Source organism: Syngnathus floridae, chromosome 7, assembly GCF_059516105.1.
Source record: "Syngnathus floridae isolate MCC-2025c chromosome 7, RoL_Sflo_1.0, whole genome shotgun sequence".
NCBI classification, from domain to species: Eukaryota; Metazoa; Chordata; class Actinopteri; order Syngnathiformes; family Syngnathidae; genus Syngnathus; species Syngnathus floridae.
This window is the reverse complement of record NC_142419.1, coordinates 11,226,584-11,253,754: the sequence shown is the minus strand read 5'-3', so window position 1 is coordinate 11,253,754 and position 27,171 is coordinate 11,226,584. Positions and strand designations below refer to the sequence as shown.

The 27,171-nt window shown below is 39.5% G+C and overlaps 1 protein-coding gene across 5 annotated transcripts; it reads right to left on the bottom strand.

Moving 5' to 3' along the window:
* Positions 1-1,257: 1,257 nt before the first annotated feature.
* eif4g1b (eukaryotic translation initiation factor 4 gamma, 1b) lies at positions 1,258-26,434 on the bottom strand. 5 transcript variants are annotated; one of them, XM_088381069.1, is made up of 31 exons: positions 26,327-26,434; positions 23,734-23,774; positions 23,523-23,638; positions 22,716-22,781; positions 21,128-21,322; positions 20,272-20,374; positions 15,920-16,059; positions 12,600-12,692; positions 12,318-12,405; positions 10,529-11,497; positions 10,300-10,388; positions 9,949-10,138; positions 9,279-9,412; positions 8,708-8,833; positions 8,176-8,589; positions 7,961-8,104; positions 7,590-7,826; positions 7,391-7,495; positions 6,926-7,210; positions 6,501-6,609; positions 6,324-6,423; positions 5,904-6,154; positions 5,650-5,780; positions 5,398-5,570; positions 5,058-5,183; positions 4,899-4,980; positions 4,363-4,461; positions 4,070-4,204; positions 3,218-3,299; positions 2,583-2,723; positions 1,258-2,453 (listed from the first exon to the last, which is right to left on the bottom strand). In XM_088381069.1, the coding sequence occupies exons 3-31, from the start codon at positions 23,595-23,597 to the stop codon at positions 2,275-2,277; spliced, it is 5,061 nt and encodes a 1,686-aa protein (XP_088237195.1). In that variant the 5' UTR covers positions 23,598-23,638; positions 23,734-23,774; positions 26,327-26,434; the 3' UTR covers positions 1,258-2,274. The 5 variants fall into 5 exon arrangements, with proteins under 5 accessions (XP_088237195.1, XP_088237196.1, XP_088237197.1 ...); XM_088381070.1 differs by lacking the exon at positions 22,716-22,781; XM_088381071.1 differs by lacking the exons at positions 20,272-20,374; positions 21,128-21,322; positions 22,716-22,781; ... (1 more) ...; positions 23,734-23,774; positions 26,327-26,434 and adding an exon at positions 17,874-18,008.
* Between the last annotated feature and the right edge of the window lie 737 nt (positions 26,435-27,171).

Genomic DNA, 27,171 nt, shown 5'->3' with positions numbered 1-27,171 from the left:
TGGAGTTTCTGTCACTTGCGTAATCATAGGTTGTTATCAGTCAATAAACAGATTGATAGGAATACACACATACACAACCTTGGATACAGTGCTTAATGGGGCACGTTATCAGTTGGACCAAAAAATGGATAACATTATCAATGCAATTCTCCATTTTAAAGACAAGGTCAGAGAGGGATTCATCTAATTACATTTTCATTATTGTTGTATGGAGTAGTATGGAAAAACATGTTTCTAATATTCTGGTTTAGTTTATTTAGCACTGGATTACATGTTTAAAAAGATGACACAGGCACAGGTTTTTGAATTGGTGCACACAATATTAACATAGATATATCTTCGTGAACTATAAATTGTTGAAACCTTACAAAAGTACAAATGCAAACGACATTATTTAACCCACATTTCAGCATCAGAGTACTGTACTGTAATTTGTAAAGCGCAGCAACGCTCTCTAGTGAGTGTAGCGTAGTATGACATATTCCTATTCCTCTATTTTTAAAAAACAAATAATTCGTCAATATTTCAGCTACCACGGTCCAGCATCTGCAAAAGGGAAATGTATTGTTTAGTCAGCCCATTTATCACTTAATGACAATTAAAAAAAATAATGCTGTCCAGCTGGATAAAGTTACACAATTGATTTTGCTATTCGTTGGCGTTGATAGTGTAATTAATGAAACATGCCAGCAATATAAACAAACAGTACAATATAGTATAGAATATAAAGAGAGAGAGAGAATATATAGCAATATAAACAAACAGTACAATATAGTATAGGATATAAAGAGAGAGAGAATACATATATATATATATATATATTATATATATATATATTATATATATATATATATTATATATATATATATTATATATATATATATATATATATATATATATATATATATATATATATATATATATATATATATATATATATATATATATATATATATATATATATGAAATACGACAAGAGTGTAAGAGTTTTGTATTTGCAACAATCTTTATTAGTTCTTCCAGTTTGGGATGTGAAAAGAGGCATACTTTTCTTTAATTAAATATCTCTTTTAATAAAGTAAAACAAAAAGAACTATTTACACATTTTGTCTTAACGGCAATCAATTACTGTACTCTGATTTAATAATTACAAGCACTGTCGGCCAGCTGAGGAGAGAAATAAATACAGGGGTAAAATTCCACTTGTTTTACAAGAAAGGAAAATTACATTAGTATTCTCTCTTTTTTTTGGGGGGGGGGGGGGGGCAAACTCATAAAATATCTATAATATATGTACAGAACTCTCCTAAAATCCGTTTCCACTCACATAAGAAAAAAGGCCTTCGGATTTGTCCTGTTGAACTTTTTTTTTTTTTAAATTTACTTTCATAGAGTGGTGTTTCAATTATTCAACTTTTCAAGTTTCAATAACAGCATGTTACTTAAAAAAAACTCCACGCTTCATATCAAGGCATAGCCGTGTCCTCATTCTCGCTTGCGTCTTCAGGTTCTGTTGTGAAGTACAGACAAAGAAACAGTAACACAGATCCAGCGGAGGCTAAGTAAAGTAGGGTGGCGATTGATCATTATGATAATCATCATCATTGATCATCTCCAGCAGCAAAACGGTTAATGTTCATTATGAGTCTCCTCGGTGACACTCTCCTTGTGAAATCTGCACTTAGTCTACAGCTCTAGCCTACAACTCTGCTCTCTCAAATGTCCACCTTTCTTTATATATATATTTTTTCTTTTATTAAAAAACACACCAATTATTAGTACAGAAAAAATAGTCCAAAAAAAGTCAAAAACAAGCATCTCCATGGGCATGTAGATCAAACACCAAATGCAACATCTCGCTGTTGCTGTTGCCATGAAAAAAGGATGACATCATCAAAAATATATAGCCTCTGACTTTTATATGCATTTGTCAGCACAGTATTGCTGAGATGAGGGCAAGCCTTTTCAAGGTAAGAATCAAACTCTGAAGCAAACACTCAAAAAAGTAAATGGTATTATCTTCCACTTCTCAGTCTTCTCATCACACAGATTCATTAGAATTAGGACATTCAATTGCACAGAAAAAAAATAAAAAGAAATGGCATGATCGAACGCTCGATCAATAATACAATCTCTCCTAGTTGAAGATTTTTTTTTTTTTTTTGTATTGCTTTTTTTTTTCTGTTTCTGCAGAAGGACTCGGCCTCCTAATGTCCTGTCCGAAAAGATCTCAATTAAAATCCTACCAGCCCAACTGTCACACTGCAGAGGCCCCTAACTGTTGTCAGAGTCATCCTCCTTGCGCAACCATGTGAAGAAGCCGGTGACAGACTTGAGGGCCACGCCCTTGCCCTGCTGCTCGGCGGGGTCCTTGCACGACTCCCACTTGTAGAAGGCATCATCTTTGATGACTTCCTCATCATAAAGGGTGTCAAAGAACATTCGCAGCAGATCTGATGATGGGACAGGAGACATGACATGTCAGCACAGACATTCATGTCAGGTTGAAGAACCAAACAAAATACATTTATGAACAATTGAGTGATAAGTTGATAAGTTGATTAGTTTGTATCGTCACTCACTGGCCGGCTGCTCCATGTGCACCATTAGAGCCTGTAAGGCATAGAGAGCTTGCAATTCCATCTGTTCATCCTTTAAGAATTTTTGCAGCAATTTGGCCCTCTGATTGATTATCTCCTCATTCACCTTGTAGGGATTCTCACCTGCAAAAGGCAAAGTCAGCAGGACATTCATTACAGCTCACATACAGCGTCGATAGCATCGAGCAGTTTGACTGAATGTACGTTCGACAAAAGTCAAAGACATGTAACTTAATCGGTTAATTATGCATCCAACAATTGTGTGCAGCGCGCTAGTCCTCATTAGTGTCGGATAGGAACTGGAACCAAATCAATCGCATGGTACATAGTAGAGCCATTGATATTCACACCAATGGACAATTTAGTCTTCAATTAGTCTAACATGCATGTTTTTTTGGAACGTGGGGTCAAGGTTTTGCGTAAAGTCTTGCCCTAAAATATTTGAATTCGGAGACCAGATTTATATTTTCTTACATTTTTGACATTTTTATGGCCGTGTGTAACCTATTTTTTTCTCTACATTAAAAGTCAGTCGTCGCCTGTCTCATGGCCATGATTTAGTGATAGCTTATTATTTATGGTCTTGAGTGGAGAATATTAAACAAAAAGCAACTCACAGATGATTGCTGACTGGCAGATGCAAGTCATCAGTACTCTGACAAACATGTTGGAAGAGGTCTGCTGCTCATCCAGGTTGGCCTACAAGACAAACATTTGAATGCTTAAACATGAGCACCATTTCAGCAAGCATCATTCACAAACTAACTACTCGATAAAAACAACGTTGCCACTATTAGTCGCCTGCATGTTCAAAGTTGCACGTGACTACATTTCTCTTTGAACCCCAAACATTTTTTTAATCTGCATAAAATGTTACAATAACAAATTTAGCACCTTCGCATAATACTGCAGAAGAATCAGCATTTATTATAGATACAACTTAAAAGACATAACACATACACCAGTTGCCATTAACTGCCCAAATCCGGCTCGCCAAACTGTCCAATCTGTCCCGTGACTGGATTCTATGATAATGAGGATCAAAGAGAAAAGGTGGTCCACACTAAAGCAACTAACAACAGCAAAAACTGAGACTATAAAGGCTAAAAACGCCTTCAGAAATGGAAAAATATATATATAAACAATGAACATCAAGTAAGAGTGTTATGCCATAATTAGATTCCTATTTAATTTCTATCTGAGGGTTCGGCCCCCAGGGTGACAGTGATAAAGGAGACAACAAAATGTGATAAAGGAGACAACAAAAGAGTAAAAGGTTAAACACATTTGAATTTTGTCATTTAATTTATCAGTACAAACAGGGTTATATCTTTAACGCATATTATGTGGGAGGGAAAAAACCGTGGGATCCAATAAAATTACAATTCAATGACTACTGTATCCATAATCAGGAATGGAATAAATGGAAATCAAATGTTAATAAACGTCCAAAAGAAATGAATCCAAACCTCAATCCAGTCAATCATCCTTTTGTTGTCAGCCTTGTCCTGGATCAGTCTTTCAAGCTGTTTGCTCAGATCTGCAGGACTCATCTTCTTGGGTTTACTCTTTTCAGATACTTCAGCTAGTGTGAACACCATATTCTTCAAGAAAACATAATTGTTACCTTGTTACCATTTCAAGAAGTGATTTGAACTCTCAAAAGTAAACTCTTTAACCAAGTGTCAATTGCAATAGATGAATCAAAGAGACAAAACATGCTAGGTAGAGGAGATAGAAGTCGGTGGTCATCGCCCCTTACCTTTTCTGTCACAAACTTATTGACGTCTACATCCTCAGGGAGGAAGTCTTTCCATTGCAGTTCTGCCTCCCGCCACATCGTGCCCACCTTGTTATGGCTCTGTTTGCGGGACATTAATAAAAAGTATTCAATAAACCGTTTTATCACTCATCTTCCTTTTAAACTAAAGCCACCAGGGTACCTTAAACAGGACCCCTGCATTAAATAAATAGACACAAACCACATTCTAAGTATGGTATTCTTACCATTTTTGATAGGTTTCTCAGTTTTTGAAGCAAGACAACAGTTTACAGGTTCATGACAAATGTGTAAATCGTGGAACAGGATTTAGCTTATGTAAAGTATCTTCATGCAGATGACCCAGCACACACTGAGGTTTTTTTTTCATGCTTGCTCCCTGCCTGACTTGTGAATGATACAGACTTAATGAAGAAAGAATATCATATAATATAAAAATTCCTGACTGTTTGATAGAAGTGACACATAAATGAATATCCAACTCTACTTATTGTGTGGTGTCAAATTAATGAGCTTACCATCCCTTTGCAGAGTAAAGTGAGGATACAGACAAGCAGGTCTCCAGCTTTGCCCAGAGCAATCAAAGGTTTTGAAATCTCCCTGTAAAATCCAACAAATAGCGTTCACATCCATTTTATCTTTGAACATTCAAAGAGGTGCAAAGGTCTGAGACTAACTTGAAGAGGTGTCCCATGGGGATCCCTCCCTCATGCAGCATGGGAGTGATTAGTTCGGCCAGGTAGGTCCAGATGTGCGGGATGTCTATCGCCATTTCGTCAGCTATCTCCAGGATTTCATGGAGCCTACATAAAAAAAGACAATGCTATAAATGAGGAGTTTGCAACTTAAGTAGATATCACACAGTATCAGAGAGCTATATTCAGCTTGCTTTAATACAACCACTATAATCAAAAATGCATTTGGATAGTTTTTCTTGATAAACCGTATATGTTTTCTTCTGAGCTCCACAGGTACACTTTAACCATGCATGGTAAGGACTTGAGGTTCCATACAGACCCTTTATAATACTGCTCTGTCGGGAGGATGCTTGTCTTAATGAGCTGGTGCATCAGTCGACCTAGGTTCTCTCTTGTAATGGTGTTGCGCTCCAGCGTGGACTCCAGTCCAAATTGTACAAAGGCAGACAATAGCTGAGGGCAGTTTATCTCCTGCACACATTGCAGGGCCTCCTGTGGGGACAGAGAAAAATATCCTTGGCTGTCAATGCATGCTGTCAATGCATGCTGAGACATTTGTATTTTGTCTTACCTTGATATCAAGAATATGGAGGTATTCTTCGATGATGGCTTTGGATTTTTTAATTAGCTCTTCCACAGTCAAGGCAGGCTGGGTAGTGGTTTGGAGAGGAGGAGGAGGAGTGGCGGCTGTTTCCCGCCTCACTGTTTATGTAATCAAAAGAATAACAAAATGTAATGACCAGGCATAAAACTAAAATCATGCTTGCTAAGACGGCATTAGTGGAACACAGAAGCATGAATGGGAGATAGAGTTTGGTCAGATACCTTTGTCTCGGCTCTGAGCTCTCTCTTTACTGCCACGATCTCTGTCATCTGTCCTATTTGCTACTTTGCGGACTGGATCTGCTGACCCACGTCGCTCTCTCTCCCGACTCGGTTCCTCATTTTCCCGACTGAAGGTACGTGTAGCGGCAACCTGTGGCCTGTTGCGCTCACGATCATCACGTCGGTCAAATCCACGCTCGGCGCGGTCGGAGCGGTCAAAGCGCTCTCCTCGCTCTCGACTTGAACTGTTTCTGTATAGGGATGATTTTAAAAGAAAACATGGGAAGAGAATTCAGGCGGGAAACTGAACGACATATAAGTTTTTTCAATATTGAGGTATTCAGGGAAGAAAATGAAAATCACAAGGTTGGCAGGTTTCTCTAATGACATTCCAACTTCAGTTGTGCACAGTTTTCTTACCTCTGAGGAACCCGCTTGTCTGACTCTGCTGAAGTACCTGATGAGGCCTGTTGCAGAGCAGAGAACCTGTTGGTAGCTGGACGACTGCCCAATTCTGCTCCTGGGGGAAAAAACAATATACTCATATCTTGTTTATCTCATAATGAAGTTCCAGACATACCTAACAGGGGGACTTACCAGAATCTGGAAGCTTGTTGGTGCTGCCACCGCTGCTGCCCCTGCCCCAGCTCAACGCACCTTTACCTCCTGGAGCGAGACACGGAGTGTGGATATCAAACGCAGGTGCCTGAAAAAAACAGTTTGTTGATTAAAACCAAAATTGTAGCAGCAAACAAAAAAAGCTGAATCAAAGCTGCTTCAGCATGGGGCTTAATTTAGAATTGGTGGTTTACCTATGTTTATCCAGGATTTGGACAGTTTAATTGCCCTAATGTGGATAGTAAGAAATCAACTAATTTTGTATTCTAACTACTGCTCAATTGCTCCTGAGCAAGACCCCAAAGAATATAAAATAAACAAAAAATTCTGTGAGGAATGTTCCATTGCGTGGTTGTGTTGGATGCATGGTGGAAAGCTAATAGATGCATATAATAGACAAGAACCTTTGGAAATTTTAATTTGGCATCATAAGTTCGGTTCTTAGAGATGGGAACTGTATTCCAGCCATCATCTTGTGGTGGACCGCCGCGACCAGGAGTGTGAGATCCCCCACGACTACCCGGGCCTCCTCCACCCATTCTGTTTCCTGGACCACCGAAAGACTCTTTCTTGGAGCTGAGGGCATGCTGCACTTTCATTTGCTCCCTGTGTTCCTCCATCTCAGCTTCTTTGTGGATCTGGTCAATAGTCTTTGGGCCTTGGTCGCCTCGTCTAGGCACCCAATTACGCTGAAACAGCACAAGAGAATTAACATAGAATTAATGCTGTCACCAAAACTGAAAGTATCATCCAAGACAGTTACAGATCATTGGTAATTTGATAAGGCTTTGCAGTGACATTAATTCGAGTCAGATGACAAGGTCTATGCATGCTGTGAGTAGGTATAAGAAAGTTGCTGGAGTGCTTACCCGACGAAGGTCCATCACATCTTGCAACATAAAGCGGATCCTGGAGCTGGTCTTCTTTTCCTTTATTATTTTCCCCATCTGTTTAAAGTACTGGTCCATAAGAGGCTAAAGACCATTACAACACATTAGTTTTTTGTTTTGTACATTGTCATCTTTGTAAAGTGAAGCTGATGAATTGAGTTCCAAGTGTGTGATGTACCTTGGCCTTTTCGAAGTCTAAATCCTTTCCAATGGTGGATAACAGTCTGCACAAGCACTCCAGGGACTCCTCATCGTGGTTTTTTAGGAGCTTCACAATGCACTCATGCATAATTACTTCCGTGAGCATCTTTAGTTTGAATAGCTCACCAATGAATTTAATATTACCAAGTGAGCGCTTCCTAGCCTTGTTTTTAGCATCTTCGAGTTCCTCAATTAACTTTTGCCTCTCCTCATCCTGTTGTGGGATAGAAATGGAATGTCCAGTAGACAAAGATGTGGTTAAAAAAAAAAAGAGAGATTAGTTACAGTGTACATTGCCATAAAAAAAAAAAAACGTTACACAAGTATGTTACAGAAGTAGCATAATACCCCTGCAGCCTCCAGCTCTTGTTGCTTCTTCTCAAAGATCACATTGTCATCTTTATCTTTCTCAAACTCATTCTGGCATCGATTCAGTAGCAGCTTCCGGAAATTCACAGTGTCTCCTGGCTTATCTGTGGCTTCAACTTTTAGCTGAAAAAAATCAGAATTTGTATTGCTATAGCCATTTATTATAAAAATCATTATGAGCTGTTGATACATACCCCCATAACGCAGCGGCACATGTTCGCATAGGCCACTGAAAAGTCTGGCTCGGAGATGGCCTTTTCAAAGGTGAGGTCTATGACACCTTTTAACCTCTCCTCCGTGTCAATAGTAAGTTCTGTCACTTGTTTCATTAGCTGCTGAAACTTTTGAGGGGTCAGTTTGTTGAGGATACTGCGGACCTTTTTAAATAATTCCTGTGTCTTGAGTTGTTCAGGGTCATTTTCCACAGCATCTTCTCCTGCTAAACCACCACGCGCAGCTTTTTTCATCGAAGGCTTCCATGCTTTTTCGGCCTTGTTCAGCTTCACATCCTCATTGAGCGACATGCTTGTAATGATTTTCCTCGGTTCTTTCCGTTGCATTTGCTGAGATCGGCGCGGGCCACCTATGCCTACACCCATACCCGGAGGCTAACAAAACAGATAAGAATGAGGGATAATTAAAATAACACAATAATCAGACAACAACATCAGACAACAGTACTAAATTGCTGGTCTGTGATCTTCGGGGCCAACATATGTAACTTACGGGTCCTCTACTTCCTCCTCCTACACCTGGCCGGCCAAGGTTGGCAAATGAAGGTGTGAAATCAGGACCACAATTCATTCCGGGCAGCCTACTGGGGTCAATCTGGCGCAGAGGAGTCTTGTTTGCCTAAACAGAAATACGTATGCGTTGCTAAAACATGTGAATAAAGAGTTTTTTAACCCCTGTTTTTTTCTTGCATTTCACCCGCATGTTTTTAGTTTTCAAGGTTTCAAACAAAAAACAAACCAAACCATGCAACTCACACGCACACACACACACATCAACAAATGTGTGAAATAGCAACTCCACCATTGTTTCACATCTCAATACAAATTATATAGCTGCAAGACAAATAGAGTTCAAAATGCATTTGAAAGGGGGACAAATGAATACAAAAAAAATCTTAAAATAAGTCGTGATGAGTTTCTTTTGGAAGGTGGTATTTTATACTTCTCAATGCTGAGAGACATTCTGAAATGTTTGTGGTGGTTTCAGAGGTAAAAACAAATCATCACCTTTTCACCTTTTTAAAAACATTCAGATTTTTTGTAAGTCACTAGTGTGGCTTTACCTTGTCTAGGACAACATCATTGATGGCAGGAAGACCTTCAGGCTTATTCATGCTGGCTGAGATGAATTGAAATCCCAGAAGAAACTTTCGGTCATACTTTTTCTTCTCCTCTGGATTGATTGGCTTCCATTGTTCTGAAAATAGAATATTTGTAGGAATCACAAATCATTACCTTTGTTTTATATACGTGGAAAGTTATGGTTTGCTGCAAGGTCTACATATCAGGTTTGTGTGTAATTAAACAGGTCTAGATCTTACGCTGAGTAGATAAATTTATGGTATTTGAAACAAGATTATCATCATTAGTTCGGTATTTGTATTTTTGGAAATATTCTCATTTGTTGGTTTGCCAGGCCAGTTTTGTGAAGTAAAATGGCTTGGGAAATGGGAAATACCATGTCAAACGATTCTTAATTTCAGTGATATCGGAAGAAATAGTTATACTTTAAAATATAACCTCACTATCTTTCTGGGCATAAAATCTCCCTATATCAGGAGAAATGTCAAATACTAGCTACAATTTAAATTGTGCTTTGAATTTACCTATTGCTTTCTATTGCTGTACGGTGATTAAAATCACCACTATTCCTCATTTCAAGCAATTTTTAGATACGTAAACTAGACATAAGAAATATTTTCAGAAAAGCAGCAACTGGGATAATGGACCCACCCTCTTTATACTGATACTCCTTATTTGTTGCTGCCTGCTCAGTAAGGTTTGGTTGAACGTTCTCAGCATCCACCTTGTCCTCCTTGTCTTCCCAAGTTAGGTCATTGGCCTCTGATGCTGGAGATGGAGCAGGAAGTTGGATTTCAGCTGATGTTGTCGGGACAGCCTCAGGCTCTGGTGGTACGATGTCCTGTAACAATGGGCAAAAAATGTGAATGGTTCAGAGTTGGTTCAAACATTCCATACCACTAAATAATACACGATAATAATACATATCTGTATTTTCATTGAATTTTATGTGCACAGACTTTAATTCTATGTTCTGATGGAAACAGTAGAACATACACCCACCTCTTTAAATGCATCCAATAGATCTCCCACTATCTCCTTTTTATTTAAATCCTTCATTTTCCTCTTTTTCTTTGGTACAGACACAGCAGCTACAGAAAGATAGATAATAGTCATCATATAATAAAGAATGCCTAGGACACCTTTTGCCCTCAATAAAGTGAAAAAAAACGGTGATATACAGTAACTCAGAAATGTAACGCATACAGTAAAGAAGTGGTAAGTGACAGACCTTGCATAGGAGTTTCTACAAGCGCACTGGGGACATTCTGGGCAGGACTTTTCAGTGTTTCTTGGTCATGGTCATCTTTTGAATCGGCCACCACTGGAGATGACGTTGCTCCTTCAATGCTGTGTTGAGGCATTGGGGTGACTTTGTCGGTGTCTTGGGAAACGGGAAAAACTATTTGTTCACCCTCGGTCTGGGAAGATGCTGCCTGCGTGATTGCTTCAGCAGGAGCCTCCAGACTGACGGTAGAAACAGACTCGGCAACAGGAGCTGTGGTTGATTCAACAAGTGACGTAGGCACTGGCTTATTGATGGCTTTGGGGGGGTTAATGACAGGTTGCAGACAAACATCAGGCTCAGCAATGGGGCTGTCATCACACGCTTTTGTGTGAGTAACAGGGGTCACCATGTCTTGCGGGGATGGAAGTGGTACACCATTGGAAAGAGAGAGTTCTTCTGGCTGAGCAATGGGAGACTCCAGAGGAGATTCCTGGTTCGTAGATGGTGTCCTGATCGAAGGGATTTCTGGCATATCTTCAGCCACACCATTCGTGGAGGAGGAGCGTGTGAGAGAAGTGTCCATAAAAGAAGAAGCATTCTCTGATTGTATCTCCTCTCTAATCACCACATCTACCTCCTCAAGATTTTTAGCTGTTCTTTCTAGGTTTTCCTTAACTGCAGAGGTAGGCGTAAAATCGGGAAGGGGTGCAGGATAGGCAGGCACCTCAGGTGCAGGTTGGGGCTCGGGGCTTAGCTCTCTGGGAGCATACATTCTGTCTGCAATGGGAACAATGGACGCAGGGGGAGGAATACAAATAGTGTTGACAGGCGTTTCAAGTGTTTCTGATAATAAAGATGATGTAGCTGGCTTATTGTTGATGTCAGAGAAGGGAGCCTCTGCAAGAGTGAGGTCACCCTGAACACTATCAGGAGGCGGTGACAAAGAAGGCAGCAAAGGTTTTCCACTGTCATCTGTAATGTCCAAAAAATGAAAAGAATTGGTAAAATTGTAACAATGTGTCACCGACACCCTTCAGTTCCAAGATTTTTCCATTTTATGAACAACAGGTAATTTTTAGGTGCTAGTAAACTTGGATATTTGGACATTTTCTTACATTTTGGGATGGTCTGGTTCATGTATATGTTGTATAATTTGGGTTCTCGTCAAATTGAATGTGAAACACCCTCAATAAAATATGTGTGAAACTTGGGTTAAGTGTCCTCTGTGGAGCCAAGTGCAAAACAAATTGCTTTCGTACAGATGTAGTTCCTCTATCAGTTTTTTTTTTTAAATTGTATTTACATCTATTTTGAAGTTATCCATATCAGACATGTATACATCTTTAAAAAAAATATGCATACAACTACACAAGTGTAAACATCAGGCCGTGCATTTCATTTTTAATCTATTAAACTAAATCTAATCGGAACTGGAGGATTTAAGAATTCTTTCTTTATATGTTTCTGTTACTCACCAACGGGCATATTCTATCATTTATGCTCAACTTTATTCCGCATATAAAATTCAGTAAATGATAGAAAATCCTACTAGAGCAACTGAACAAAATTCACTGTTTAACCTGAGCTTGACATCACGTGATGCTTTTCTCCTCAAAAGGTCTGTCTACAGGTAGTAGCGAGTTTTCTTTAAGTCTTCATATGCTTCTTAGTTTTGAATAGTACAAACATGGATATCAGCATGACTGCTTTATCTGTGTAACCTGAGGATGTTATTTGCACCTAAATCTTCCAAGGTTAAGAGTATAGCAGAGTGTCTACATATGGAACTCACCTGCTCTAACCTCTGCTGGAGCAATAGCAGCTGGGGTACTCTCACCGTTGGCCTGGACCGATCCTGCGTCTGATCCTGATATGGCAGTCTGTAAAACATAAGAATCAAAAATGTTGGTGTGAAGATTGAAGAAATCAAAGTAATGTCCATTTTTGGTCACAAAATGGTTTAGGTATGCCTATTATTAAAAACAATGCAGAGAGCATACTATTGATGAAATCATCTTTAAAAAGACGAGGAAAAAAAAACAGTAAAGTCAAATTAGGTCAAAACATTTACTACCTGTGGTGGGGTTGGGGTAGAACCACTACGGCCACCGGACATAATCTCCTCTGTGATGTCCCGGCCTCCTTGTTTTGGGTCTCTTATTCTGATCTAAGATAGAGGAAATCAGATAAAAGAAAAAGTTAAGCAAAGTCAAAAGAAAGAAATAAGGAAATAATTCACATATACCGCATACTTGACTTGGGAAGATTTATATTATCAATATTGCCGGGGTAGCACTGTCATACTTCAGACAAGAATCACTCATCAAACATTGCCATAATCTTCAGCTTTTCTTGCCTGCCCTATGACTCACAAGCTTTATCAGTGAGTGGCCATTACATTTGTCACAATCTAACATAGAAAACACCAATGCAACTCACATATATAATGTCCTACATCTATTGTAAGTGAAATGCCAAACTCCATTCCAGCCTTGGGTGGACTGTGAAAATTTTGTCATAGGACAGGTCGCAATCTGACTTGACAACAATTTTGCATTCAAAGACAGCTCTGCAGCTAGGAAGAGAAAAAAAAACTTTGAAGTGTAATCACTCTCACATTAAGTGCCACATAAACATTTTTGAAACACTCCCTCACGCGCTCTCTCACTAACTCGCTACATGCTTATTCCAGCAAGTCAGCGCTGCTATGAAACTGGTATGAGCCAGAATGCAACTTAAAAAAAGTGACAAGCACAGTCATGCGACTAAAATGTCAAACTTAACCTTGAGCAAATATAACGCACAACAAAGACTCTCTAAAAGCTCGACTCCAAAAAACAAAATGGTTGTTTACCATTACTAACCTTTGCTAGGTCCGGTCCATTGGTAGCTATTCCTAACAGAGTATTCTCATCCCTGGAGTGGAATGGCTGCTCCAGCCAGTTCCAGGATTGACATTAAACACCATAAAGCAGGCGTGTGGTGAACCGTTTTAGCTAATCTTAACTGTCCCAGGCTGAGAACTGAGCAGAGGAGGGCTGGGCTGGGCTCTAAGACTAGCTGGGAACTTCACTCTCTCACTCTTTCACTCATTTGATGATTCGAACAGGGAGGAGAGAGAAAAAAGGATGGCCACTGGCCTTCTAAAGCTATGGCATTGGAATGTGCAACTCCCGCCCACAAAGACTAACAGACAGTTAAAGGGGCCCGCGAGGGAAGTAGGGGACGCAGCAGTATTACAGAATACGAGCAATTCAAGAGAGGCAAGGTTACAATCAAATGAGCTGGTACTAGAAAAACAAACCTCTTTGCTCTCTCTTCACTCTGAGCCGACATGCTGCAAACTTACACAAGAACAGAGGAAACCAGCAGAAGAGGAAGTGGGAGTGCCACAGAAATCAGTAGGGGAGGGGGGATAGTTGGCCACGTGGAGCTGAGCAATGTGCTGACATGTCCCACAGCACCTCCCCCTCTAGTTTTTCCACTTTGGCATGAAGTGAGAGCAAGATAGATAACACTAGGTTTGGAAAACAATTAAAACGCTAATGATTTTGCATGCAGCGATTAGGTTGTCGCATCAATCAAAAACACTGTACAACACCCATACTGACACAAAATATTACCCAGTCTCAGAGTCTTGTGGTTCTTTGTGCATATAATCATTTTTTTTAGATTACTTCTCGGTTTTCAGTCTGGAGCACAGAAAAGAAATGGCTAGAACTTTCAAGACTGAAACGCAATATTTTTAGTTTGAGATGTGAATGCACATACTAATACTGAAGCACACTCACAAACTCAAGCAGATGTGGAACATTATTTCTCAAATGCTTTCTTTCTCATGGTTGTCCCTGGACCAAGTCAAAGTCCAATTCCAGGCAACAGCAGTCACTGATAAGCAGACCCAGTCAAAGTCTCAAGGCAAAAGAACGAGCTCAACGCACTGCAGATATTCATGTACAAATGTCAAACTGCCAGCGAAAGAGGTTCGTAGGTTCATATATAGATTAAAAAAAAAAATACTGAACGACAAATACATGGCAGAGTGGTATTTAAAACGCTTGACAATATAATTTTTAGGGCCAGCTCTGTAAAAGAAACAATTACGTAAGATGGGGTTGCAGCAGTGCAATATATAAGGAGTAAAGGAAAAACCAGCCACTCTAGAAATGGGACATGAGTGGAATAGTTTTACAGCAACTCAGGTTACAGTCAAGTTCACCACTGTTTTAATCACCACATATAACTTTAATGCAACCAAACCCCAGATTTATAATTTATAGACCTGAGTGAGGAAAAGTGATTTGGATGATGGATTAATGAATGAATGAATGGATGAATTAATGCATAAATGCATGAATGAATAGATTGAAGGATGGACAGACGTATGGATAGTTCAATTGACGAGTTACCTCATGAGTCATTTACAATAAGAAATTCATGGTATTGAAAAACATTCAAGAAAAAATATACTCAGTTTCGTCTCAAATTGAACAAAGATCAAACAGAAAAAAATCTAGTCAGGTTAAGGTGAAATGCATGTCGGTAATTTTTGCCTCAGGGTAATTTTCTCTTAATATTGGCAGTTCTTGATTATAAAAATGATACCCCGCACGGCCATCCCCCTAAATTGTGTTATGATAATTACTTTTGACAATGTGAATATGCAAATATTTATGTTCTTATTTCTATTGGCTGAATTTTAGCTTACATGATCTGTCAATATCCATCCATTTTCCAAACCGTTTATCTACACGACGGTCGTGAACATGCTGGAGCCTATCCCAAATGTCTTAGGGCGGTAGGTGTCTGAACTGGTCGCCAGCCAATCGCAGTCTATCAATATCATTGTGCAAAAAAAGTATTGTAGCCAATATTCAGCACTAAAACAAAAAACAAATCCCAAAATTAAAGCTTCTGACCGTATGTGAGAACTCATAAAATAATTAAAGATTTACTTTTTCTGGGTTTTATTGAATTGCACTGCATTTTTATTAATATATGGGTGAACCACTGAAAACACAAAGATTTGTACTTAAATTGTGTGTATACACATGTTTGATATGTAGGCTTACTGCACTGATGATTCTGATAAAGCTGTTCAGACTTGGTCTGAAGTTTCTAGTTCAAGTCCTCTTGTTGTCCCATGATATAGAGAATGGGACTGATGACTGGAAAAGTGCCGGAAATCTTCCCAAGCACTGCTAAGCTGTCCTTGAGTAAAGCATCAAATTAATATATTTATATTTCTGCCCTGTTAACATTGTGAAGAAAAAATTCCAAGTTTATTATTCCCAATTAGGCTCCATTTAAATTAAGAAATACATAGATACCTTTGTGGAAATAAAATGGAGGTTTGACAATTACCACAGTGATCCCCTTTAGTAGAACACTGACCTGTTTACGTTCCCGTTTGGTGTGGATGTGTTGCGGAGGCTGTGGTGGTGGTTGCTGCTGTTGAGGGGCAGGGTTCATGAGGACGGTTGGTGCCTGCACTGTGGGAGTAAACTGAGGCTGGGCTGTATAGTAGGCCCCGGCTGTGGATCGGAGAGAACACCATTAATCAAGTTTCATCATTCATGTGAGCTGCAAAAGCATTTTTGTGGAAGAGGACATTTTATCTGAATGATTTACATATCAACGACAGCACTGCATTATTTTACTTGAGCCCTCTCACTGCCAGCCATGGTAAGGATGGTCTTCCATCCAAACTTAAGGAGAATACATCTGGAAACTTGCGAAACAATCTATTTAGTGAAAGCGTTTGAATTTAGCTCAAGTATTCTGAAAATTAATAGTCAAATTTGGATTTTCCTGTGCTGGCAAAAACAATGTGATAACCAGAAGATCAAACTCTGGATCAAAATATATTAAAACCTCCAGGTAACCAAAGCAATGATAAAAAGACAAAGACTACTTTCAGAAATCTGAAGGAAAAAAACAGCATGAGCAATGGTTAAATTCGTTCCATTAAAAAAAGATAACATTTCTGTAGGTAATAAACAAATGAGCCAATTAAAGCTGCAACCATCAATGAACAACACTGCAAATCCTTGGAGCAATAAAAACTTTGACACCCTGCTCAGTCCACATTACGTTTCTCCTACATCCCAAAAACGATTGGGCACTCCAAACTGCCCGTAGGTGCAGATGGTTGTTCGTCTCTCTGTGCCCTGCGATTGGCTGGCAACCAGTTCAGGGTGTTCCCCGCCTGCTGCCTTTTGGGATAGGCACCAACACGCCCGTGACCCCCGTTGGACAAGCAATACAGATAATGGATGGATGGATGAAAAAATCTAAATTGAAAATGTAAATTATGTATTTCTATGTAAAATTGCAATTACATTTCATGTTATATAATTTAAATTACAAAAAGATAGGAGTTAAACAGTTTTCACTTCTTCCTGTTTTGTTTCCTTTTTTTGTTGATATCTGTCTATTGTTTTTTTTCTTTTTCTTTTTAAAGATGTTTCAAATAAATGCATTCATTCATATTAAAACATTTAGGCCTAAATCAAAAGTTGTATTGTCTCTCATTTTACAATTGCTCATTATGGGAGTTATACCACAAAGCATGAGTAAGATGGAAAACCCTCTTCAAAGTTTTTAACCGTATCGGTATGCAATCTTTGAAAAGCCTGAGAGCACCCAGGAGGCCCATAGTGTAGGTAGGCCTGTGACATAACAGACTCTCTCTACACGTAACCATTCAACTCCAACTCCACCGTCTTACTACTAAACCTTATGCATACTTTAAATCAATTCAAGCAAAAAGAAATAATTTACCTACACTCCAGAATGATAAAAACACACAAACACAAGTTCAAAGTACCTCCGTTGGCTCAGACGGTCAATAATGTCAACAAGACATTCTGTTCTTCAGTGATACATATTAGCTGGCCTTGTAAATGGCCTCAACAGTTCAGCAAGAAAGTAGTGGCGTACAAAATGTTCAAAGAGGTCAAAGGCAAGGAAGTAGTGGTGTACAAAGTGTTCAAAGAGGCCTCCCTTTCAGCTCAGCAGTAACTGCACACTCCGACTCTCCACCACTGAAAGTATTACAGTCCAACTCACATTACTGAGTCTGCATTGTTGACCAAGAGCAACGCAGCCTAAATATAGTCAAAACCCACATGCGATAGTTTGCACGAGGGAGGGAAGGACAGACCAGGCGAGACGAAGAGCATGCTCACAAACAGAAAGCCAGAAGAAGGAATGAAACTTTTCTTGGACAGTGTCCCAATACTGTAAATAAGAGGCATGAGATATGAATCATTAAGCACAAGCGCATGAGCAGTTCAACGTTGGGGGTGGGCTGCAGAGAGAGAGCGTTTATCTTGACGACACCTACCCCGAGAGTCATCCTCTTCGTGAGACCCGCGATTCCCCATGTTGAATGTCTAACTGAGTGCAAAATTGCATATAGTCTGCAAAAAGGAGGGGTGGGGGTCTTTTGAATGCCCCTTTTTACTTTTTCCTGCCCCCTCTACAGGTGTCCACTCAAAATGATTTCTTTTAGTGTTAAGTTCTGCCTCTTCCAGCATGTCTCAGCTTTACTCCTCCCTCTGACCTGAGCAGCTCCTTCAATGCAGCTCCATTACTGCAAGTCATTCTTGCTTACATTACTAAGACTGATCAGTTGCATTAAATAACTACACATCCCAAAAACGTTTGCAAATGTCACTAATGTGCAGTATTTTCTGTACAATAAAAGCAAGGTGCAACACACCTTTCACTGTGTTGCGTTTTGCTTACCACCGTATTTTTCGGACTATAAGTCGCTCAGGAGTACAAGTCGCACCAGCCCAAAAATGCATAATAAAGAACAAAAAAAACATATCGCATTTTTGGGGGAACTTTATTTGACAAAATCCATCACCAAGAACAGACATGAATAGGCAACACCAGGCCAAACGATACGGTATGCTAACATTACATAAACACAAACGAGGAACTGAGAACGTGCCTGACGTAACATTAACAGTTATTCAAATCACTATAACATAAGTAACACGTTTATCAAACCATCCATGTCACTCCAAAGCATTAAATCCATCGCAATCTTCGTCCTTTGTGTCACTGACGTCGGACTCATCGTCAGTAGCGGTTCCAGTTATTCCACGGGCCTATATAACTATATGTAAACTGTATATCAAATAACTATAACATAAATAACACGTTTATCAAACCATCCATGTCACTACAAATCATTAAATCTATCGGAATCTTTGTCCTCTGTGTCACATATAAACAACGCCGCTGATAACTCCGGAAGCACATGTGGCACTGAAGTCAGACTCATTGTCAGTTGCGGCTCCAAATATTCCACAGGCCTAGTAAGGCCTCTTGCGGTTAAAAGTGAAAATAATATGTGAAGTGATCAACTATACAAGCAAGTAAGTAATGTGTGAATGGGCAAGTAATAATGTGTTAATAATTTTACATATAAGTCGGTCCTGATTACAAGTCACACCCGCGGCCAAACTATGAAAAAAACTGCGACTTATAGTCCGGAAAATACGGTAAATGTTTGTTTTAAAAAAACTATTTTCTCTCTTATTTGGATTGTTTTGATAATGCTTGTTCCTTTCAATACACTGTCACCAAAAAATAATAACCTAAGTTATATCCATCCATCCATCCATCCATTTTCTATACCGCATGTCCCCACAGGGGTCGCGGGCGTGCAGGAGCCTATCCCGGGAGTCCTCGGACAGAAGGCGGGGGACACTCTGAATGAGTTGCCAGCCAATCGCAGGGCACACAGAGACGAACAACCATTCGCACTCGCACCCACACCCAGGGACAATTTGGAGTGCTCAATCGTCCTACCAAGCATGTTTTTGGGATGTGGGAGGAAACCGGAGTGCCCGGAGAAAACCCATGAGGGCACGGGGAGAACATGCAAACTCCACACAGGGAGGCCCGGAGGTGGAATCGAACCCACACCCTTCTAACTGTGAGGCGGACGTGCTAACCAGTGAACCAACAAGCCGCCCGACCTAAGTAATATTTTGACAAAAATTGCTTTGCCTTCCTTGTACTGTACATTACTCGGGATACTGGCCACATCTGCTAAAAAACTATATCAGTAAAAATGTATTTGGTTCTGTTTTTTTGTGTTTTGTGGGGAGGAATGACTTGTGCCATTATCTTGGAATGGTGACATTATCATTTGTTGCAGTGACTTTGAATAATTAAATAGTGACGGGAAATTGTGAAGACTCAAATTTGCTTCATGTACCAGTTTTTGTATTTTTTGACTCCTCTAGATGTCACACTTTTAGCGCTAGTCCTGAGACAGACTAGCTTGTAGGAGAAATGTCATTTGAGGTGAAACCTTGCTTCCTACTAAGAAATACCGCTACCATAAAAGTGGCCAGTGGCAACATACATTTTTATGTTTACATTCTTCCTGCACTCTGTCGCTCCAGGCGCTGTGGCAATAACTGTATGCAGTCAACAAATTCCACCTAGGCACTGCTTTTTTCTTTAATTACTTCACTGCTAGCAAGTCACGCAGTTATGACGGCAATCAAAGGGAATTTGATCAACTCGTAAATAGGCGAGCGGATGGATTTAAAATTGGACTAAAACAATAACCAGTTAAATAAATGAACTGATGGTTGAAGGACCACCCTGGGATCTGGTGCTGGCTAATGTATGGTGAGGGATCATGGAGATTAATGTAAGTTATTTTAGCCTAAAACGAACACGTACAATTCAGGCAGATGGCTCTATTCACTTACCATAACTACCATATTCAGCCGGGCTTGTGCCTGGGTAGAAACCTGGAGCTCCAGCTGGTACAGAGTATTGCTGGGGTGTGGCCACGTAGGTTGGGGAACGGTACTAAAATAAAATAAAATAATAAAACAAAATTAAAATTAAAAGTATAATACGAGGTCAAGCAGAGAGAAATTGCATAAAGTAATAAAGTGATTCACAATTACTGTGTACAGTACCAGTAATACCAGGATTGGGATCAGCATCAACACGGTACTTCTGTACTTATACTTGTATCGGCACTGAAATTAAAACTGTAATTCTTTAATATTCATAAAACGCTCCCGCTCTGTTATTACGACACCAATACCATTTTATCAGCTTGAAATATAGTACTTTCTGGGCTGGTGGGGCCATGTCACTCGTGTGGAGATACATCAACCCTTACATTCCTGTTTTGTGTACTTGCTGAGCCTGAAGATATGATTGTATCTTAAAATGTTGGGCATTATCTCCAGGAACTCCATTTTTTAACGGTGTATCACACCACTAGGCGACTGGCCAGGTGATGACGCAATTGCCCCGGCTTGTTCTTAACATAGCAACTGTACCGCATGTGATATTAAAAATTAATTATAAAAAAAAAACTTTTGAGCAGAGCTGTCTTCATCATCTTTAGTTGGATAAAAATTCAAATCAATATGGTTTTCAATTATTAGCACTATAGAGGTAAGAAATTGATCTATCTTCTTGGGACTGTGCTCTTGAGGTGCCCAAAGTAGCTGATGCTAAAGAGCCTAGATAATGTTCCTTAATTAAAGTTTTAAAAGTTACAATTTTCAAACTGTCTACCACCCCTTCCCAGGATTTTTTTTCTACCTGTCCTTGTATAAAATATGCTGCCCCCTGTGGTGAGCTTGGGAAGGGCAACTGCTGTCCTGGGATCATCATCATTTGGGAACCAGGGGCCGGCTGGTAGACATGGGTGGAAGCTACAGGCCGAGGGTTACTACTGGGTGGAATACATCGAGGCCCGCTGCTGGGAGGCAAACTTGTTCTGTTGGCATAGTAGGGCTAGAGGGTAGACAGGAGGACAGAGGAAGAGAAAGCAAAGTAAGTACAGACACCAACGAGTCAATCCAAAGCCATATTACTGCAAGTGGAGAAACATGAAGAGAAACTTGAGTTTGCAACACGGGACAAAGGAGGTACACATTCTTTATAACTGTATGGTTATCATTCTGAAAAGTGAAAACAAAACAGCCCCATTTGATAAACCATTAATTAATTAACCCTAGGCCACGTGAAGTAAGCTCCCTCAACCTGATGGCTTTATAGTTGGCTCATGAATCGATGATTTGACTGCATGAAGACAGAAAGCTTCCTCCTTAACGTTTATAATATTCTGCCGCTGTTGTAGCCAGCCAAATCAAACCAAGCCAGAAAAGTCAAACAGTGGCTGATATAAAAGCCCATCCTCAAGATGGCGATAGAGGTGAAAGAAAAAGGAGGAAGAAATAATTACCTGTAGAGATCTGAAGCTTCCCTTTAGCAGCACAAACAAAGATCACAGAGCTGCATTAACTGGAAGCAATAAGGTGGGACAGTTTGAGAGTAAAGCCCACCACAGTTAGTCAAAGCAAAGCCGCCAGAAACATTATCCATTCGGATCCAAGCAGTGACTTGTGACAAGCAGTACACACTAAATGACAGCAGTGTTACCAAGCACCGGTCCGTGAACCGATACACACTTGGTACAGGACCACACAGCCATATTTTTTATTGTTTTGTATTACATTATGTGTTAAAGGTTGCCCATTCGGCATCCTTTGCAACCTGGCTGCTCCCACCCATCCCCTTCTCAAGGTTTCTCATTTTTCCCAGTTTTTAGTTTTCTTTTGCCCTCCTGTGGGTTACGATCTTGGGGGTGTCGTTAATATTTGTCAACTGTGGGTATGTGAAGCCCTCCGAGACGTGCGTGTGTGTGTGGGGGGGATTATTTTTAACGCTGCTGGTTTTATTTTACAGCATGGCTGGACATTGTGGTGTTTTCGACTACCATCTAGTGGCGCTGTATTTTATGCTCACCATCATTGTACCTCAAATTTGAGCTCACAGCACAAAGCAACAAAAGACAAAAAATTAAAACGAAAGTCAAAAAAAAAAGAAAAAAACCTAGTGAATAGAATGTACTTATAGATGGTACCACTGTATTGGGTTTTAGTAGGGTTAAGGCAAAAACACAGAAATTTTCATGGAGCTTTGTAAAGGGGTGGCACATATTTCAATGTCAAACTTTGGTTCAGAACCAGAAGTCGCACTGTCCAGCCTTGATTTTAGTTTGCACTGTACCTATTGGTATTGTTTTAAACACTGAAAACTCTTCTACTGTATATAGAGGTTTGAGTCCATCATTGTGGTGGCACATGAACTTCAGGGGAAAGAACATTTTAGTATTCCTTCCTACCTGTGGTGTTGGGTTCATTTGTTGGGTGGCAAACACAACAGAAGGCAGACCACTGGGGAAAGAGGGCTGCAAATGACAAGAGGCGATATCAACAAGAGCAAAGTGGGACACATGCAGGTAAAATAGGGAGTGAAAAAGGGAAGAATATTTAGAGAAGAAGAAATCAATCCACAACAACTAAATTGAAGCAATGTGCAAGGATGTGAACGGCACAGCTGCAGTAAACTTGTCATACTATTTTATAACTGCGGAGGACAACATTTTCATTTTTATGAATATCGATCGCTGCAGTATTTTTTGTAGGTTAAACGAAATTATCATGATTGGGTGGGTGGGTTGGATGGATGGATGGATGGATGGATGGATGGATGGATGGATGGATGGATGGATGGATGGATGGATGGATGGATGGATGGATGGATGGATGGATGGATGGATGGATGGATGGATGGATGGATGGATGGATGGATGGATGGATGGATGGATGGATGAACAGATCAACGCACTATACAGTACGTACTGATGATTAAAATGATTATTTTACTGTAGTTATCTGGAAGAAATTGTTTACTTCTCTTTGTTAAACAAATGCTTGGGCCTGAAAACAGGTTTTGACCTTTGGTTTCTATGTTTTACCTGTATAATAATGGTGAAAAAAATAAAGGTTTCTCCTTCACAGATTTTACCCATCACGGGTTCTTTTCGGAACGTAACCCCAGCGAAAATGAGGGATTACTGTATTTCTACAGCAGTCAAATGTCCTTCAACGGTACAATGACTATTATTACCTCACCAACAGTTCCTTACCTGTGAGAGGCCAGGGGACGGGGCGGGGTGGGGAGTGGAGGGGGGTCCTGTTACAGGCTGTGGTGCTTTATTCATTTCATGGAGTTTTGCATGGGGATGTGCACCTCTGTACAAATCTTAAGAAAATAACAGAATTAAATTAAAAAAATGAAAACATTTGACTTTCAACTGAGGGATGTTATGCAGAAGTGTTTTTCTCTTACATACTTACATGTACGAATCTGTAAGAAGATATGATTTCAAGATTTTCTCCTGAAGGCAGATAACAGCTTTGTTAACAATGTAAATGTTTCATTTATTCGGGCATAATACAGTAGATACAGTTGTTACTCATAAACTCTGATCAACAATTATGTTATCTGTGAAACTAATCATTCAAGAAAAGCCATATTTTGGATAATGTTTAAAATGACGCGGGATTGAGCCAAAAGTGAAAAACGGGGATCTAAACACCACTAATGTCTGGGGATGGTTGTGGTAGACATACGTGCTATTACCACAACTGAGACAGTGTAAGCCGCTTTCTCAACAACTGTGTCATAGACACCCAGCCGTAAGTCACCAGCACCGCTGCTGCCAAAGTGTGCACTTTCAACTATTGCATAAGGTCCCTCTCATGAACCTAAGATAGTACACTACTTGAACTTCACTTTACTTTAGACACATTCAATTATTCGAAGCAAGCAACCAACTTGCGGCCCATACCCACACTTGATTGATTGATGAACATTACATCCATACATTACATGTTTCCTTGACACTTTCAGTTCAGATTGTTAAAAACATTGTACACTACTGGATGGTAGAGCGGCCAATCTCAATAAAAACAACTTTTTTTTCTCCACAAGAAGCCATGGCAGTCCGCTCAATGTGGATGATGTGTCCTCCAAAAACACACACATATTTAACGCTGTTAATAGTGTTGCAATCGGCTGTTGTCACAGCTGACATGGTCACCATGCAAATAAGACACAATAGATTTTTCTTTTGGCTCCTTAACAAAAGCAGTGAACTGAGCAAAACACTGCACTGCATCATACAGGTGAGTGAATCTGCCTCATCATTTGGAGATATTAAATGACATGAACAAACATCGTAAGATACTAAATTTGGAATTGGAGTCTGCCTCATCATTTGGAAATATTAAATGACATGAACAAACATCATAAGATACTAAATTTGGAATCGGGATTTTGGGTTTTTCAATGTTCATGCATTTTAAAAACCTACGATTTATTTCAATACAGTAATCATTAAAAATATGTTCTATCGAATCAACTTACTTTTTTTTTCTAAAACCGTAGGTCTACGAATTGCTAATTATGTTTCATGGGTCGTGCCTCACCTTACCTTACATGTTTCGCCCCCATCATTCTGCTACAGATACCCGAAGGTGACAAATCACTCGATCACAAATTTGCTGGATCAATGACAAATGTAATGCACTTCACCACCTGAGGAATAAGTCGTCTGTAATGACATTTTGCTTGCACTTCCGAAATTGACCACTAGATTACATTGAATTAATTTTTCTACAGTTTGTCGCTTTAAGCGTTTGTTTACACCTGTTAAAATGTAATTTCAAAAATCACTTTACATTTAAGAGTGGGTGGTCGTGTGATCTACATGGACACACTACTTTTATTCTTTTTTTTTGTTAATGACATGGATGCAAAGTAATCCTGATTTATTTGGGCATTCAACCAGTGGTAATGTTTCTGCAAAACACGGGCGTGTCTATTTGTAGCCAAATGGATGGTGGATATATTTAGCACCGAATAAGTACCCGGTGTATATTTACAAAAATATGTGCTACTGTACATGATGTAAGAAGGTATATAGACAGTTCTGCGGCATGACATGGTTAACCACATGCTTTCCATGCTATCAGTGCAATTTGCACGCCTGCTGTTGTCGACACACTTTGCTCTTACAACTTCTTCGTATCCAACGAAAGGACAACTAATGCATATGGGAGAGTAGCAGCAATAAGAATCTACCATTGCACATTATATTATTTGTTATTATTATTATTATGTGTATTACAGTGTAATACCACCTTCCTCGGGGTTGTCAACCCACAAAGTACCAAATGTCATGAAATGAAATAAAAAAAACAGACCCACAAATCCGCCCAGCAATCGTCTCAACAGAAACCATCACGTCTTGAACAAGTGCACACTTTGTTGCGTTTATCGAAAATCTATTCCCAACACACATTCCCAAGTGGTCACAAGAGACTGGAATCTGTTGTATTCAGCTCAACTCAAAAGTAAACATCAAGAGGGGTTGACAAAGTTGCTTTTAAAAACAATCCAACAACTTTATCCAGCGAGGAAACGCAAGACATGGACTCAACAACAGTGATTTATTTATCATAATACAAAACTAGCCTGACGTTCTGATTGTTTACAAGATTGGGCAATAAAGCACGTTGTGATTGATTTAACATGTGGATGGAAACAACAACAACCAAAATATGGTACTGGTACGTCACGTGATTGGGGACTTGCGTGTTTTTTTATCATTACTTTTTTCTTTTACTGGAGTATTAAATTAGTTAAAGCCAGAACACACACGTCGTTTGAGGATGGTGATGCTAACTGCGAGCTAGCTAGCAGCTAATCCCCAGCAGCACTACTCATAATGAGCAATTTTAACACTCACCACAACCAGCACGATGACGAGTATACACACAGATATTTTTATGAATGACCTCTCTATGTATATTTCTCACAGTCACTGACTATATGTGTAGTAAATGAGCAGAAAATTAAAAATTACACGTAAAAGCATTTCATTACCTTTCTCTCCTTGAGTCCGCAGAGCCGGACGGACTGAAAGTCTTCCCGGAAACCGGTACTGTGGTAATTCCGGTCAAATCCCGTCACGTGGAAGTAGTTCTAAGTAAAAGGTAAAGGAACAGAACCCCAGCAAAACTCCGAAAGCCAACACTCAAATTCTGAGGCGCATCATAGCAAACCTATTTTTCCTAATTACACAGTTATAAACAGAAAATGAATTGATAAATTAATAAATTGATGCAATCATATCTGATCACGTAATGCTCAACCATATTTGTAATGTTTTTTTTTTTTTGTGAGAACCTTACCCAATTCATATTAGGCTACAGAGTAGTACCGCTTGTTTCAGTTGTGCATTTGCAGTCTTTTACACCAATGTGCAGTGTAGTTTTTCTTATTATAATTAAGTCTTTGTCTCATGTTGCTTCATGATGTAAAGCATGTTGGAATGCCTTTGTGCATGAAATGAGCTGTTTACTGCGTGTTTATTTGCATATCAAGTCTTTTGTTTATTACTTTATATTGTGTATGTGATTAATTTGTGTCTTGACCCTTAGTCTGTAATCAAAGCTATAGAGTCACTTTCTTGCCATAAATGACTAACAATTACTTTAATTGGGCTGTGTTCAGACTGCCAGCCAAAATCCAGATTTTCCCAATTTCAATCTGACACCTATACTTATGGACTTTGAGATACAAATGGGATTTTTTGCATCTACTTACGAACCAGTTTTCGACTTCCGAACTTGTTTTTTTTTTTTGGTATAATATATAAGGCGGAAGGCACGGTGGTGCACTGTGCTGCTACGTCACACAGATTGAAAGTTCAATGTCCCTTTTTTGGT

Excerpts from the sequence above, each read along its gene's own strand:
- eif4g1b (XM_088381069.1), bottom strand. The coding sequence starts at position 23,597 with ATGAATAAAGCACCACAGCCTGTAACAGGACCCCCCTCCACTCCCCAC. Across the intron at positions 10,389-10,528 it reads TGTAGAAACTCCTATGCAAG|CTGCTGTGTCTGTACCAAAG; the intron begins GTCTGTCACTTA and ends ATCTTTCTGTAG. Across the intron at positions 4,462-4,898 it reads CTTTACTCTGCAAAGGGATG|AGCCATAACAAGGTGGGCAC; the intron begins GTAAGCTCATTA and ends TCCCGCAAACAG.